Genomic DNA, 15,258 nt, shown 5'->3' with positions numbered 1-15,258 from the left:
ACGGGAGCTTGCTTTATACTGTATTTTTTGCCTCTCTTCTAGAGCATATTTTTGTCTCTTTTCCATTTATTCTGTTTAGACCCCAAATCCTTTGCATAATTCAATTTGTACATTTTGTCCCTATTCTCCTTTATTTTGTGGTTCTCGTTTGTTTTTTTTTTCTTTAAGACATAAAAGACCCACCTCTTGTTATCCTGCTAAATTCAGCAACTTCCTCCTACCCCATGGCCCAAAAAAGAGCAGCAAAGCAAAGCAACTGTTTCTCTCACTGTTTTTACCAGGCTATGCTGAAACACATCAGATGTCTAGTGCTGACAATTTTCAACTCTGTGAAGGAGAGCACTGTCTTGTTTCTTCATTTCAATCACATTTCAAGGTCTGCATTCCATTCTCCTGCAGCACCGTGTAAGTCCAGGTACCTGATCAGTCTCATCTGCTGCTGCTGTAGAGTCACCATTTCAATGGCTTCCTATTTTTCCAGTCCCCACCTGGAATCTTACCCAAGCACACCTTACGAGGTGCAGTGTGAAACCAAAATCTTTGGCTGAAGTCTCCAGCAGATGCACAAGCTTGCTCACCGCAGCAATCAGTATTATTTGCTCAATTACTACAAGGAGCTTTAGCACATCAGTCTATAGCTGAAAATACACCCTGTGTATACCGGCGCTTGAAACTAAGAACTTGGAAAATAACAGCTTCAATATTAACTAAAGTCAGTATCAGCAGGAGGAGGAAATTAGTAAACAAAATTAACAAGTGCAAGAAAACCACAGATGATCACACAATTACTCTGGAAAATAAACAGTTTCCAAAAGTAAAACAATTTTTCTTCATGCTTTGAAATCAGCATTAAAATTCAAACTCCATTGAAGTCAAAACCACAACTAAAGCGAAGTACATAACTTCCAGGATTTGAAAATTATTCTAAATCTTGTCTATATTAGTTTCCCAATAATGGAATTAGCAACAGCACTAGAATCTCTAAAAAATCTAATGTTTTACTCTACGACTTAAACCAAGAGATGAGAATGATGCAAAACTGTTGGTACTGGGAACAGTCATTTGGGCAAGTGTTTAAAAAGAATGTTAAAAATGTCTGGCAGATACATAGCAAGAGTACAGATTAATATTTTTTCCCTTCAATGAAAGTAAACCTGTTGTTAGGTGTACAGTGCAGTAAAAACTAAAACAACTCTCTCCTTCAAAACACTTTTAAGTCACTGGAGATAGACTAAAAAAGAATGCCATTAGTCTCAGTAAATGTTCAAACCCACCAATAAAAAGCATTCTTAAAATAAAAGTTGACTACAAAACAGTTCCGACAGAATTCAAGACAGAACCTCAATGAGAAAGTTCACTTAAGAGAAAAGCAAAATTACTTTCTATGCAGAACAGCAAGCCCACAGAAACACCAAGAACTCTGCATTATTAAAAATTCCCAAATGTGCTCTACAACCTCAATTCTTATTTCACTTCCATCCCCAAAGTAATTCAGAGCAATATTTGAGTATTCCTACTGACTGAAGACATTCCACTATTATTAAATACAGGAACATCAATAAAGTAACTGATAAAAAAAGTAGAGCTGTTGTATAATATTTAACGGCAAGCAAGACATGGGTGGTTATCATAGTTTGGTATCAATCCAAGGGCAATACTGCAAACAAACTAATTTACTGTATAAAGGACAGAAACATAAAACAGGTCATTCAGCCTGGTTTTATAGAGAAAAAGTTGTGGCAGATAAGCAAATATTCATCTTTCAGCCAAGGACTATTTGTAATAAAGATAACCACAAAGTGTGGGATGTGCATAAGGCACCCATATGACTTTTTGATTTAATAATACGCACCAAACGTTATTTAAAAATGGTTATAAAATAATTAAAGTATACATCAGGATTTCCAAAGTGACTTACTGACCTCAAAAATACTCATCAATGGGAAATTTCACTTCACCAACATGTGCTAAGCAGGACTTTGTTCAAAATATCCCCTGCACAATTATTAGCACCAAATCAAGTGCTACTGGACAACCTAGTAGTACAAATCAGACCTGAAAGAGGCACAGGTGTGCTACTGTATTTCTGCCAAATTAGCCAGAGCACACAATAGTAAACTCACTGAAGATAACTGACAGTACTGGATGAAAGAAAAAAAGTTCCAAATTAAGCTATCAGAAATATCTGTGCAAATTTGAAGCATGAAACAGTGTTTAGACCAGACCAGTCCATCACAGTAATCCAGCACATTACATTTCCAGCATCTCAGAGCCTGAGAGCCTAGTTTAGTTTATCAAAATAAACTAAAAGATGCCCATACAGCCTTCATGAGGAGAAAGCAGAGGATCCAGAAGACTCATTAACCTCACTAAAAAGCACAGATGGAACCAACAGCTCAGCCTTGATGAAGCTGATGGGAAGAACAGGAGGCAGGACACCAAAGCTTTTCCAAGCACAGTGGTTCTTCACCTCCGTGATACTTACTGGATACCATTCCCAAAGACACATTTCAAGGTTAGCTATGAGGTTCAATTCAGGAACAACTCAGAAAAACATGAAGATGTGACACAAATCAAAGCAGATGATTAAGTAAACCTCTGAAGCCTCAAACTCCCTGAAAGTACAAGTGTTCTTGTCAATTAACTACTGGAGTAAAGTTCAGAAACATTCACTTTTTCTGTGTTTTTTGTTTGTTTTTTTAACCAGCATTGAAGAAAGCCTGCAACACACACATAGTGCTGTTAACACCACAGGGACTTGATATGCCAGTGGCCGTGTGTACCTACCAAAGGGAGGCAGATGATACCACACCTTTTACCAGGAGCTCACCAGCCGTGCAGCACCTACAGGCCAGGAGAGCTAACACTGAAGGGTGCTACTAAGCTTCCTTTTTCCTTTACAGGCATTTTGTAAAAGTTTAATAAAAACTTCTTAAGAATCTGAGGTAAATGTAAAACTGAAATACAGGACAGTCATTTCCTACGTGCCTGCTCTTAGAAAAAGGTGCCCGAAAAATTGCAGATGGACTTTCACGGTGCATGAATTTGCTCATCTTAGCAACAATGTTCTTTGCTCTAAAATGCAGGAGAGCAAAGCATTTCTAAAATAAGTTATTTCTGAGTTAGACTTTTAGTTTAGTCCAGCTACAAGCTGGAGTTACAAATGCTGCAGCTTGATACAAAAGCCCCAAGTAGGTTTCTTACACCTACACAAGACATCAGAGAACTGCAAGTATCTTTCACACAAGCAAGACCTACTTTAAAATAAAGAGTAAATAGCAGATTCACAGATACACTTTTAAAAATATTAATCTTCCTGCTTTCTTGGTTCGCTTTTTACCTTTATCTGCTCCTAACTGATATCTTTTCAGTAATCCCCATGCCCTTAGTGAGCACCTTTTTAAAGGTTTGTACTTCAATTCAGATAGCCTATCCTGCCCTTTCTTCTACTATTAATAGACATATTCTGTACTGAAACAGGTGTTCTGCTTTGAAATTCTGATGCAAAAAAAAAGGCACTTTTGCAGGAGATTTCTGACAATACAGCATACCCATTCACTTCCCCAAACTATCTATCCTGACATTTTCCACAAAGACCCACAACAGCAAATCTCATGCATACACACACAGAAATCCCTCTGCACACTTCATTGAGAACAAAATGCTAAAATCATATTGATTCCCAGCATCTAAATCCGGTTGTTATTGCAAAAAATTGTAACAAGTCTACAATACCACACAGGATTTTTCCGATCTGCAGGTCCCAGAAAGCCTGTTTGCTTTCAGGAGATGGTTGTTATTGAAAGCACCAACTTTCTTCAGGATTTAAGTAGGGGGTGAGGAAATAGAAGCTGAGTAAGGCTTTTTCTTCTATTGTTCCTCCCAACAGGTGGGAGGTTGTTCACACTGCTCTGCAGAAATGCAGAACAGACTGAGAAGCCAAGAAATGCAACTGTCCTCTGCTAGAGCTCAGGGAACAAGAAAAGTTAGGCTGAGAGCCAAGGTGCAGAGGTGCAGGTTTAGCTACAGAAACAAGGGTAGCAGAGGTCTCACAGTGAAATACTGCCACTCACAACCCACGGCAGTCCCCTGTTCCAGTGCTCGTTGCCAGCAAGTGCAGCAGTCGCTACCGGACAGTGATAACTCATGGCAAGCTCACAAAAGCCAGCATATGCCATTAGTATTTCAGATCACCCTGTCTCATTTGGATTGATGATGCTGGTGGGGATCCACACAGCACCACAAATTGGGATTTCTAGGATAATTCCCTTCCCTACAAAGCCAAATGGGGTAAAATTAAAAAGATATGTTCTTGTAAAATGTTACACTGCATTAAAACTGCTACATCAAGTGTTTTGGAGCAGGAACATTTTTAAATTAATAGGTCTGAAATACACTATCTTCATCTCAGTTGAAAAACTAAGTAACAGAATAAGGCTTATTATATTTTAATTTCCTAACTCCACAGAAGATGTCTGACTACAGTAGGCCAACTTACACAAGCTAAACTACTGAAACTTACATCCTAGGGTAAGCATGTAGCAATCAGGGATTAAAACTCTTTTTGTTATTAAAAGCACTGCATTTGCATGAGGCCTGTCATTTCAAAACAATAACAAAGAAAACCAAAATGCATCCAGTATCAGCTAAGTGTTACATGGCGTTCAATGAAATAGGACAACTTGGTTAAATTTAACACTGAAGAGTAAAAAAAAAAAAGAAGTTACAAATCCAAGTTCTATCAACTTCAGAAGAAACCTCCTGACCAAGACATACCTACACCTAACTGAAGCATGTCAGCTTTTGTCACATGCAACAATTCAATCTTTTGAAAAGCAGTTACTCCACCACCCAGTTTTGAAGGTACTGTTATTTAACTCGAGAAGTTGTGCTGTCCCAGGCTTGGTCCATTAAATATGACACCTCCTCAGCAGACCTTTTTCACTAAAAAATTTAAGGAAGTTCACACAGGAAATCCACTTCTGATAGTGCAGCTATAACCAAAACTCACTACTTCACATCTGAAATACACAGCATCTCAGATCTTCAGGCATCTGTTTTTTTCCCAACCTAGGCACCAGCCGCTTCATTTCCTAAAAAAGACCTTGCAGAAATACACTATGAGATCATACAATGAAGATTGCTAAAGACACATAAATGAACTCCCTGCAAATGGCTCAAGTGATCTTAGTAATTTCTTTTCAATATCTGACCCGAAACTTTGCATCTTCTGACGTAATGCTCTTGCACTGCCAGAGAACACTTCAAATATCCCCAGCTTTCTCCTTGCTTTGCTCCCTCCCTCCCAGTTTGTTACCAATAATAGCAGGTAAGATAAAGTTATCACATATATTTACCCAATTTCAGTCTTGCACATGAACAGCAGCATAATTTCATTTGCACTTCAGGCTATTGGAAGAAGTACGGTTTGCACGTCTTTTTGGACGTACACTTAGTCCAAGCTGGGTTTTACTAATTTCAGCATGAAAGCAGCACCTGTTTTTACGTGTTCTAGATGAGAGTTCATACCAAGTTAGTGAATATACAAGCCTGCCAAGCTAACACTTTTTCTCAGCCAGCTTTCCAAGTGCACCTACTTAACATAGGTCTCCTACGCTTAATTAACACTTATTTTCAACCCTATGGCACGGGTTAACTGCAGAACAGAACTAATAGGATCCTATGTGGCAAGCAATTTAGGCAATTCCTGAATTGTATGCATCCACGCTGCCACCAACAATACTGCAAACCAAAGAGATGTCACATTGACACTTACACCAGCATGGACATAAGATGAAGGAGGAAGATCACCACCTTCTAAGTGGCAAACCTTAACGGGAAAATATTCAAAATCATTACAGGCAGTGGAGGGAGCTATGGAAAGTGAAGAGTTTCCCTGGCTTTGCACAGTGAAGCTCAAACAACAGGATCAGTGAAAGGCTTGCAGATGAAGAGCCGTATGGCTCGAGGAGTCACCTTCACCTACAGCACACAGGTTTAGTCATTCACCTGCTATTTTGGCTACCTGTCAGTTTTATTTGCGCTTCACAGCTCGTCCTCATCGCTTGATAAAAATCAAAGCTGATTTGTGTCATTGCAGTGCCCACAACAGGAAACGTACACAGCGCCCGTCTGTCAGCACAGCAACGCTGCACAGAGCTGGAGCTGGCGGGCGGAGGAGCAAATTGATGAAGGTTTAGAATCACAGTGGAGAAAATCAGAAAATTTTCTACTCATTTACAGGCAAATGGCACTTACTTCAACATTCCAATAAAGTTCATCTCCAGTCACTTGCATACTAGAGCCACACAACAAAGCATTCTGACTGCAAATGTGTTTACATTATAGACTGTGTAAACCACAGCACAAGGTCTCGGTGGCCTGAAAAAAAGTTATGTTTTGCATTCATTATTTTGCCGCTTGCTGAATTAGAAGTGGTTTGCTCAGTTGTGCACACAGTTTAGCATACCAAAGCCAGAGCGTCAGCTAAAGATGTCGGTTTTCCAGACAGCCTACAGGTTGCTACAAAAGTCTAACACCTTTTCTCTCTTTATCCAAGATGCCAAAAATACAGACTGAGTTTCAGATTTAAGAAAAATACTTGCTTTTTGTAAATTAAAAGCTGATGAAAATAGGAGATGACAAGTCCTTAGGACAGTGCCTAAAGAATTTCAGTGCACGCAAGCATTTTTTCCAAGTTGTTTACAAACAATACACCTACCAGGGGTTCAGAAAGATGCTGTGCCTTTCTAACAGGCAGAGAGAAAATGTCTGACTGACAAGATGCCTTAGCCCCTTTCAACATTAGAAGGCACTCCGCTACTACCTAATTAAGACACGTTCTTTTCTCGTAAAGTATTAACAAAGCACACATTTCCCCGACTACCACTATATTTGTCATCCTTGAATAAATTACTTATGTATTGTATTTCATGCACTCTTCCGGCCCACATCCTGCTAGACACTGAATGCTTACTACTGGGAGCAGATGAGAGGTTTGCCTAGGCAAGCTCCATTTCTTTGCTAGGTATATCGACATTGGAAAAATTGATTATCAATCAAACAGATACTGTGCTCCAAACAAAGTACCCCCTGTGAAAAATCAGATGAGACGAGAGTGAGCACACGCAGGTGGGATCCATCTCTCTCAAGGCATCTCTACCTGCACTGGTAAGGATGCACAGGACAGTGTATACGAGTATAAAGGTTACCTTTAACTGGTCTTTAGCAAGCTACCTGCTTTGCATGAAGGCCATGCAAACCCTTACAACACCTGAACAATCACTCCAACCATTGAATCTGCAAAAATCCCCCTCACCTGAACTCCTAACTCCCGACTCATACAGAAGAAAACAAGTCATTTTCGCAGTATTTTCACATGCACTGTACTGAGGACTGATGCCTAACAGCACCGCATAAAATGGTGTTAAACTCCAAGTTATCCTCTCAGTGCTCATAAACCAGGAGCTGAGCTCTTGCCGGGACAGAGTGCTGTGTGTGCTACTCGCGTTATTTTCAAGGGGCTTATTTTAAACGAGTTTTCAAATAACCTCTAGCAATGCCACAGCTAACAAAACACTACAAACAAATCGAACACTTCCTCACGACCGAGACGAAGCTCACCGCTTCTGCACAGTGGCCAGAGAGGTGACGGCTGGGGAGAGATAATCCGTAATCTCCGCAGATTACTTAAAACTCCGAGGAAATCTCTACTTTCAGAAACTTCGGGGGAACACACAGCATCGCCCTTGCCCTGTCCGGCCCCTCCCCGAGCCGCGGCCGCTCGGAGCCTGGGCCGGGCCGGCGGGGCCGCGTCCCCGCGGGGAGCCGGGCGGCCACGCGGGTCCTCGGGGGGCACCGCCTCGGCTGCTCCCGGTCCTCCCAGCGGGGTGACCCCACCTGTGTGTGTGCGTGCCTGTGTGTGCCCCTGGCCGGGTGAGGTGACAGCCGGGCCCGCCCGCGGTGCCTCGCCCCGCGGAGCCGGGGGGAGCGGCGGGGAGGCCGCGGCCGGGGCCGGGCCCGCCCTGCGCGGACACCCCGCGGCGGGGACACCCCCGCTCCCCGCCCGCCGGGCCCGGCGCGGCGCCGCCCGCACTCACGATGGTGACGCTGGCCTTGCGCAGGTCGCGGTTCTCCTCCTGCAGCGCTTTGCACTTGAGCTTGTAGGTCTCCAGCTCGATCTTCAGCACCTTGTTCTCCTGCTGCAGCGAGGCCAGGCGGTTCGTCAGCTCCTCCAGCCGGAACGGCGAGATCACGATCCCGCCCGCCTTGCCGCCCCCCGAGGAGCCGCCGCCGCCCGGCGCCCCGCAGCCGGGCCCCGCTCCCGGGCCGCCCCCGGACAGCGGCCCCGCGGGGCCGCCGCTGCCGCCGCCGCCGTCGGTGTCGCTCTCGCTGGCGCTGTCCGCCATCGCCCCGCGCGCGCCGCCGCCGCCGCCGCCCGAGCAGGGGGCGGTGCCCGCCCCGCGCCGGCGCCGAGACGGGCCGCGCGCCCGCCCCCCGCCCACAGCGCCGCCTGGCGGCCCGCGCCGGCACCGCCGGGGGCTCTGGCACACACCGGGCCCGGGATGTGCCCGAGGGACTCGGCTACACACCGAACCCGGGAATGGGATGTGCCCGAGGGACTCGGCTACACACCGAACCCGGGAATGGGATGTGCCCGAGGGACTCGGCTACACACCGAACCCGGGAATGGGATGTGCCCCGGGGACTCGGCTACACACCGAACTCGGGAATGGGATGTGCCCGAGGGACTCGGTTACACACCGAACTCGGGAATGGGATGTGCCCGAGGGACTCGGTTACACACCGAACCCGGGAATGGGATGTGCCCGAGGGACTCGGTTACACACCGAACCCGGGAATGGGATGTGCCCGAGGGACTCGGCTACACACCGAACCCGGGAATGGGATGTGGCCGGGGGGGAGTCTGTCACACACCGAACCCGGGAATGGGATGTGGCCGGGGGGGAGTCTGTCACACACCGAACCCGGGCGGCTCCATTACACACCGAACCCAGGGTCGGGGTGCGCGCGGGAGTCTCTGTCGCACACCGCACCCGGGGCTCTGTCAGACCCCGAGGCACTCGCGGGGCACAGCCCGCCCTCAGTCCCTGCGGTTTCCACCTCAGTGTATCGCAGAACGAGCCGCGACCCGTGAGGGGAAGCTACGGGCTCGTAGCTCCCCGGCAGCGCTGCGGGGGAGCCCGGGGGTTCTGTACACACGACTGAAACAGCCCAAATGATTGGGGGTTTTTAAAGACTATGTCTACAAAAGCGGCGTGTGGGCGCACACTGCGCTGCCCGAGGACGTACCCCCGGCCCAGGCCCCTTCCCCGGGGCGGGTCAGAGCCCCCCGGGTGGGCACCACGGGCACAAGGGCCCGGGACTCCCAGTCCATCCAGCCCCGCTCCCCTCACCGCACACAGACCAACCGGCACGTTAATTCAGGCCTCCATACACCAGCAAAAACGCCGTAAATTAAGACACATCGGCACCCATCTCTCATTACTGATAATGTATTTCCTGATTAGTATGTGCATTAGTTTCTTTTCTTTTTTCCCACTATTTCTTTGCAGAGCAGCAGCGAGCTATAACGGGGAATACGTGCCACACATTCTGTGGCACAACACGGTCCGTATTGCTCCTGGATAAATTAGGCACCAAGACTGTATAATTGGTTTCTCAATTATTTATGAAGGGGTCTTTTAACAACAGTAATTTTTTCGATAATGGCGAGTAAGGATTTCATTATCTCTAACTGCACTACCTTTTTGTTCCATGCCACAGTAAATTTCAAATTTTACTCTTTTTAATGGCTGTAATATATGAAGGAATTCCATCTCAGTAAAGTAATTATTCTTTTCGCCTGCCTGGGAATATAAGTGCAGGTCATTTTATTTTTGGTCTCTTAATCACAAGAAAAGCAGTAGAAAGGCTGTTCCTAGTTCTCAGTGGTGGGAACTGTTGTTTGTGATGCCTGTCCATATGTCTGACCCTGGCCCTGATGCTGCTGTGCAAACAGAGCTCAGAATGGAGAGGGGACAAGTGGAGGTCCCCATCCAGCACCAGCAAAGGCCCACAGCTCTGCCTCAGCCCCATCAGGAGGTATCAGCTCAGGGCTTTTCAGGCTAGAAAAGGTCCTGCATCACCTACCCGGCCCTGTGGAAACTGAGCCACATTCCTGCATCCCATTACCTCCATACTGAGCCTGGTGATGCCGTTTAAATGTAATAAAACCATCAGCACCAAGCAACCCTTGGCACCACCCTGGCAGCTGCTGCCCCCTGGCTGGATCTCTCATCTCTGGGCTTCATTCAGGTGGGATTCCTCCCAAAACATAAGAGCATTGGCACCAAGAGGTACTGCTGTAGATGCACAGGTCTCCACAGATCAGCTAGACGATGTCCATGAGGCCTCATGAGACCTCTTCAGTGCTGTCCTAAAATGCCCCTGCAGCAATCCCTGGTGACCCCTGGGTCTACAGGGTCAGACAAGCCCAACTGCCCAGGGCAGCTGCCAGCTCCTCTGCCCTGCAGCAGTGCCCAGCCTGAGTCTCTCCACCAGCACAGGCTGTGGGATAAAAAGCCTGAGGGATTAAAATAGGATTCAACTGATAGCAAGTGCTGTTTTGGACAGGTTGTTACAATTCAACCAAATTGCTTTTAAATAGGTCTGCTGGTATCTGGGAAGCTGGCTGAACACCACGGGGTCATGAGGAAGTGTTTCACATACAGCCCTCACAGCAAGGGCGACAGCAGGAAAGCCAGTTTGCTCTGTTGTCTCGGTCTGCACGCACACGTGCTCCTTGAAGCAAACTCATTTCTAAACAAGCAGGTTTGTAACTTAATGTTCTTTCTCCATCCATCTGCCCAGCTTTGATCAGCCAGTTATTTCCATTGCTTTCAGCAGGACTGCTCACGTTTGAGCGTCTTGCTGAATCAAGACCTAAATATTTTGAAAACCTGCATCAGCAGAACGCGCATCTGCTCCGGGCTAATCTTACCCAGCAAGCCCCACGGCGTGCTTAACCTTAAGCCACTCTTCAGACCTATCAATGTTAATCTTAAGTGCTTTGCTGATTTGGAGCACTATAATTTTACAGAGGATGTGTCCGCTGCTCCTTCAGACACCAAAATTAGCCTGAAAACAGAAGGGGAGGTGCAGGAAACATCCTCAATCCAGCAACCAGGCCAGATTGGCTCTGCCAAGGGCTACGTCCCTGGGATCACACCAGGCTGGTGCTGCCTTCAGCAGAGCTTTTTCTAGAGTGGTGCAGAGAGTGGTATAGAGACAAGGGATCTTACGGCAAGAGGGGAGCTTTCCTCAGGCTGCCTCGCTGTCCCTCTCTGCTAGGCTGGCATCAGAGGTCCTGCTCCCAGCCAGCATGCTGACTTTCATAACAGTAAATTATAACTTGGCAGTCCTGTAGCTCTCTCTAGTTCAAAGCCATGCTGAAACATTATCTAATTAATTCGCACAATAGCCCTGGAAGGCAAGAAAGGGAGGCAGCAAGCTGAAGTACTTGCCCAATGACAAACACTGAGTCAGTGGAAGAGTGGGAGGAAAACTCAAGGCCCTGGATGTTTAGATCTGAGATGGCATCATTCTTGTCATAACAGCATTTCAGTCATTTAAAAAATAGCACTAGTATATTTAATTACAATTACAGCCAACTATTCCAAATTAATAGATTAAACAGGGAGAGAAAATTTTCTCCTAATTAGCACCCCCCACCCCCCCAAAAAAATAAAAATCACATGTTTTTCACATCTGTAAGATGTTTACCAAAGCAATTAAAAAGGATAACTATGTGGTATAAGCACAATTAGCAAAACCCCCTTTTAAAGACAGGGTGCACAGCAGAGGCTGGCCCACAGACAGGGCAGCTCAGACACTGCTGTGGGGGGTTGGACTAGATGACCTTTAAAGGTCCCTTCCAACCCAAGCCATTTTGTGATTCTGTGAAAAGCCACAACAACCATGCTGTCACCACCACAGCACCTGCAGGACGAGATCCCCACCCTCCTTGCATCAATATCTTTTTATTGTACAAAAAGCAAATGCAAAACTATAGGAGGGTAAGGCTTGGTTGAAATAAAGAATCTGAAAATGTCACCAGCATCGTTACAGTAGCAGAGCAGACAATCATATCAAGAAGAAGAAATAAAAAGGCAGAGATTTATTCATCCAAACTATCATTATAAGAGGTAATGGGCAATTAGAAACAGTGTTTCATAAACTGAAATCAGTAGTCAAAATATTGTATAAAGTACATTTCTAGGTGTGAGGAGTTAGAACAGGTATGTTCAGAGATTTAATTCCTTAATACAATTCCGGAGGTCCATTAATCGTCTGGAAGACCTTCTATAAGAATACAATTTTATTAAAATATTCAGTATTTATAGACTGAAGAGGAAAAGGCCAACTGAAGCTAATTAACCCCAGGAAAAAAAAAATCTGCACAGTACTCAGAGTACCTGACTGAAATGGGCAGGGGAAGAAAGGAAAGACAAAGTTGCATTAAAATGCAATTAATGACAAATACTGCTAGGAAAATAAACTGAAGCAGCATTAAAAAGAATGTGACCTGTATACAAGGGAATATTTAAAGGGGGAAATGGAGTGCATATATGGAGATTTTACCATTATGGAAGGGTTGTAGAAGGGGAGAAACCTTGATTTGAAAGATATTTGTATGAGCAGAAAAAAAATCATATCATTAATATTGTGGATTGAGGCATCTATTGATGCAAGTTAAAACATGTTTTCTAACAAGCAATTCAGATAAAAATAATGTAATGCTGCTTTCTTTTTTTGATCAACAATTATTTAATCAGGAATCTGTTTTAGAAAAGAAGTCTCTTTGTAGGATAGAGTACCTGACTAGGAAAATGTGCCGTGCGGTATCCAACCAGTAGCCAACCATCTTCAGCTCTGGGGCTTTGCTTTCATATTCTTGTTTTCTCAGGAAATTTTTTTCAGAGTTCATGCTAGTTTGGTTCTGTTGGGCCGTGCCAGAACAATATCCAGCCTCCGGAAACCTTCCCAGGATGTTGGTAAACAGGGCATTGCTGTACTTTACTGTTTTATAGCCCAAATAGCTCTCAATAATTGAATATTAGCATGATGGGAAAAGTACCAACAAAACTTTTATAATAAATCTTCGCCTCCCTCCAGGACTTAGAGTCAAATAAATAAAGCCATGCACAATTTGCATACTGTTTTTAGCACCAGCAGTTATGAAAAATGTGGCATGTACATAGATTTTTCTTGAGCAGCTCATTTTTCTGTCCTTCACTAACCTTTTCCTCTGCCAGTTATGGACAATTTTTTATGTCAAGCATTTTGTAGCAGGCTGGATCTAAAGGGTCCACATCTTTATCAGAAAACCACTGTGCTTTCGACCAAGCAAGAATATTTTCTTCCACGCTATGACCATGTTTTCCCTCCCTTGCTCACTCAGGGGTTTAGAGGGGAGCTGAGCCAGGAGCAGCTCCTCCTCCAGCCCCAGTTTGGTAGGATCTTCCCCAAAAACAGAGGTTCTGTTTGCATTCACCCCTTCCTCCTGTCCTTTGGCAATCCCTGCACATGATCCCAAGGCCAAGGATGCATTGGGTCAGCAGAAGCTTTTTCATACATCATGCAAGCAGCTGGGACAAAAACCAAGCCCCTTGCCAATACACTGCCCAGCATCCCTGCACCAGCCTCAGCCAGGGCAACTCCCAGCCCTCTGGCTCGCTCCCTCTCCCTGGGAGAGAGTTGGCAGGGGCAGGAGGGCTGGCACAGCTTCCTGGGGGCTGGGGCAGCCACACATGTTGTCATCCAGGCCAAGCTGCTGGTGCTGAGTTTGCATAAAAATTTGATAAAAATTGCCACTGATGGACTTCAGTGAGTTTCATCAAATCTTACTGACTTGATCCTACCCAAAGAAGCCTCAATTATAAACTCCTTCCCTACAGGGCATGGAGAGGTTTTGGGGAGTGTGGCATGCCAGGCTGCAGCAGCCCCTGGTAGAGCAGTTCTTGATTTCCTGCACAGTGCGTGGTACAGACAAAGCCTGTGTTAAACAACCCCCCAGGAAATTAGCATTAATTAGCAGGGTGCTGCAATCCTGCAAGCGACTGCCGTTTATTCCACTAATGTCAGCTCTGCACTACGGGAGCTCTTAGAATTTTTGACATTAAAACTATTACTGGCCACAAATAAAATGTAATTGATATTCTCTCAGAAATGGGAAAAGTATGGTAGGATACTCCGCAGCATTATTAGGCACTGCTAAATCAAATATCAAAGGATGAAAAGAACGCCGTATTTAGCAGTTGAGTTTATTTTAATAGATGCAATCAGAGTCCCATGACTTACAATTTTGCCTCTAAGGGGAATGTTCTCACTGGAGAAAACATGAAAAAAAAAAGTGCACATTTAGGTAGGGCCCTCACTCGCTCCAGGGCTGTCTGTGCTGTTTGCTAGTTCTGGCGAGATTCCTGTTTTTCTTCTCAAATGACCATTTATGCTTCAACCTTGTTTTTCCCAAATATCCTGAGCTACTGATGGAATCAATACACTCAGTGCAAAACAAACCAACACTCAGAAAATCCTGTTTGTGCAGCATTTAATGTGAAATTTTAAACTCTGCAACTTTAGCTACAGAGTTCCCATTCTTTGTTGTCTCTTCGTATCAAAGCTTCACGGGAAGCAGGCTGTGACATTGCCAGCCTGTGCAGCAGGAGCTGGGGTCTGGGACCTGCCAGTGGTGGGGGCTGCCCTGCTGGGCATGTACAGAGCTCGCCTCAGTGGCCCAAGAGGCATCTGCCGTGGTCATGCAGCCTGTTCAAGCACCAAGTGCTCCCCATGACTGGGCTTTGCTGCAAAAACACCCTTGGGAGCCCCAGGGTGAGCCAGCAGCTCCTCACATGTGCTGTCACAGTCAAGACCAACTCCCCGAGCTTGAAGCTGCCACATAAATCACTGCTAGCGGCAGGAGACCTGTCGAGACTCACCTACACACCTCTGCTATGTGCACAGGCAACCTCACTTTTCTGTCTCCATAAAGAGCAGTTCTGACTCCCAGAGCTGCCATTCCAGGTACCATCACAGCTTTTTTCTGCATGAGCATCAGGCACTAAAAGGGGACCAGGCAGAGGAGAAAGATGAGTCAAATGAAACGCTGCCTTTTGGATGCTGCTAGAGATGAAGTAAGGCTCTTCTACAGTGCTGCTCCCGCCTTCCTGCTGATTGTCACCACAGCCTTTGCTTTCA

The 15,258-nt window shown here is 45.5% G+C and overlaps 1 protein-coding gene across 1 annotated transcript in view; it reads right to left on the bottom strand.

The window, feature by feature from the left end:
• CCDC6 (coiled-coil domain containing 6) overlaps nucleotides 1-8,458 on the bottom strand; it is a 51,144-nt gene extending 42,686 nt beyond the window's left edge. Inside the window, exon 1 of the mRNA XM_064662422.1 lies at nucleotides 8,100-8,458. Coding sequence (XP_064518492.1) covers nucleotides 8,100-8,408 — 309 coding nt within the window. The 5' untranslated portion in view covers nucleotides 8,409-8,458. The remainder of the gene's footprint in view (nucleotides 1-8,099) is intronic.
• Between the last annotated feature and the right edge of the window lie 6,800 nt (nucleotides 8,459-15,258).

This window comes from Pseudopipra pipra, chromosome 8 (genome assembly GCF_036250125.1).
Source record: "Pseudopipra pipra isolate bDixPip1 chromosome 8, bDixPip1.hap1, whole genome shotgun sequence".
Classification (NCBI taxonomy): Eukaryota; Metazoa; Chordata; class Aves; order Passeriformes; family Pipridae; genus Pseudopipra; species Pseudopipra pipra.
This window is presented reverse-complemented; position numbering and strand designations above follow the sequence as displayed.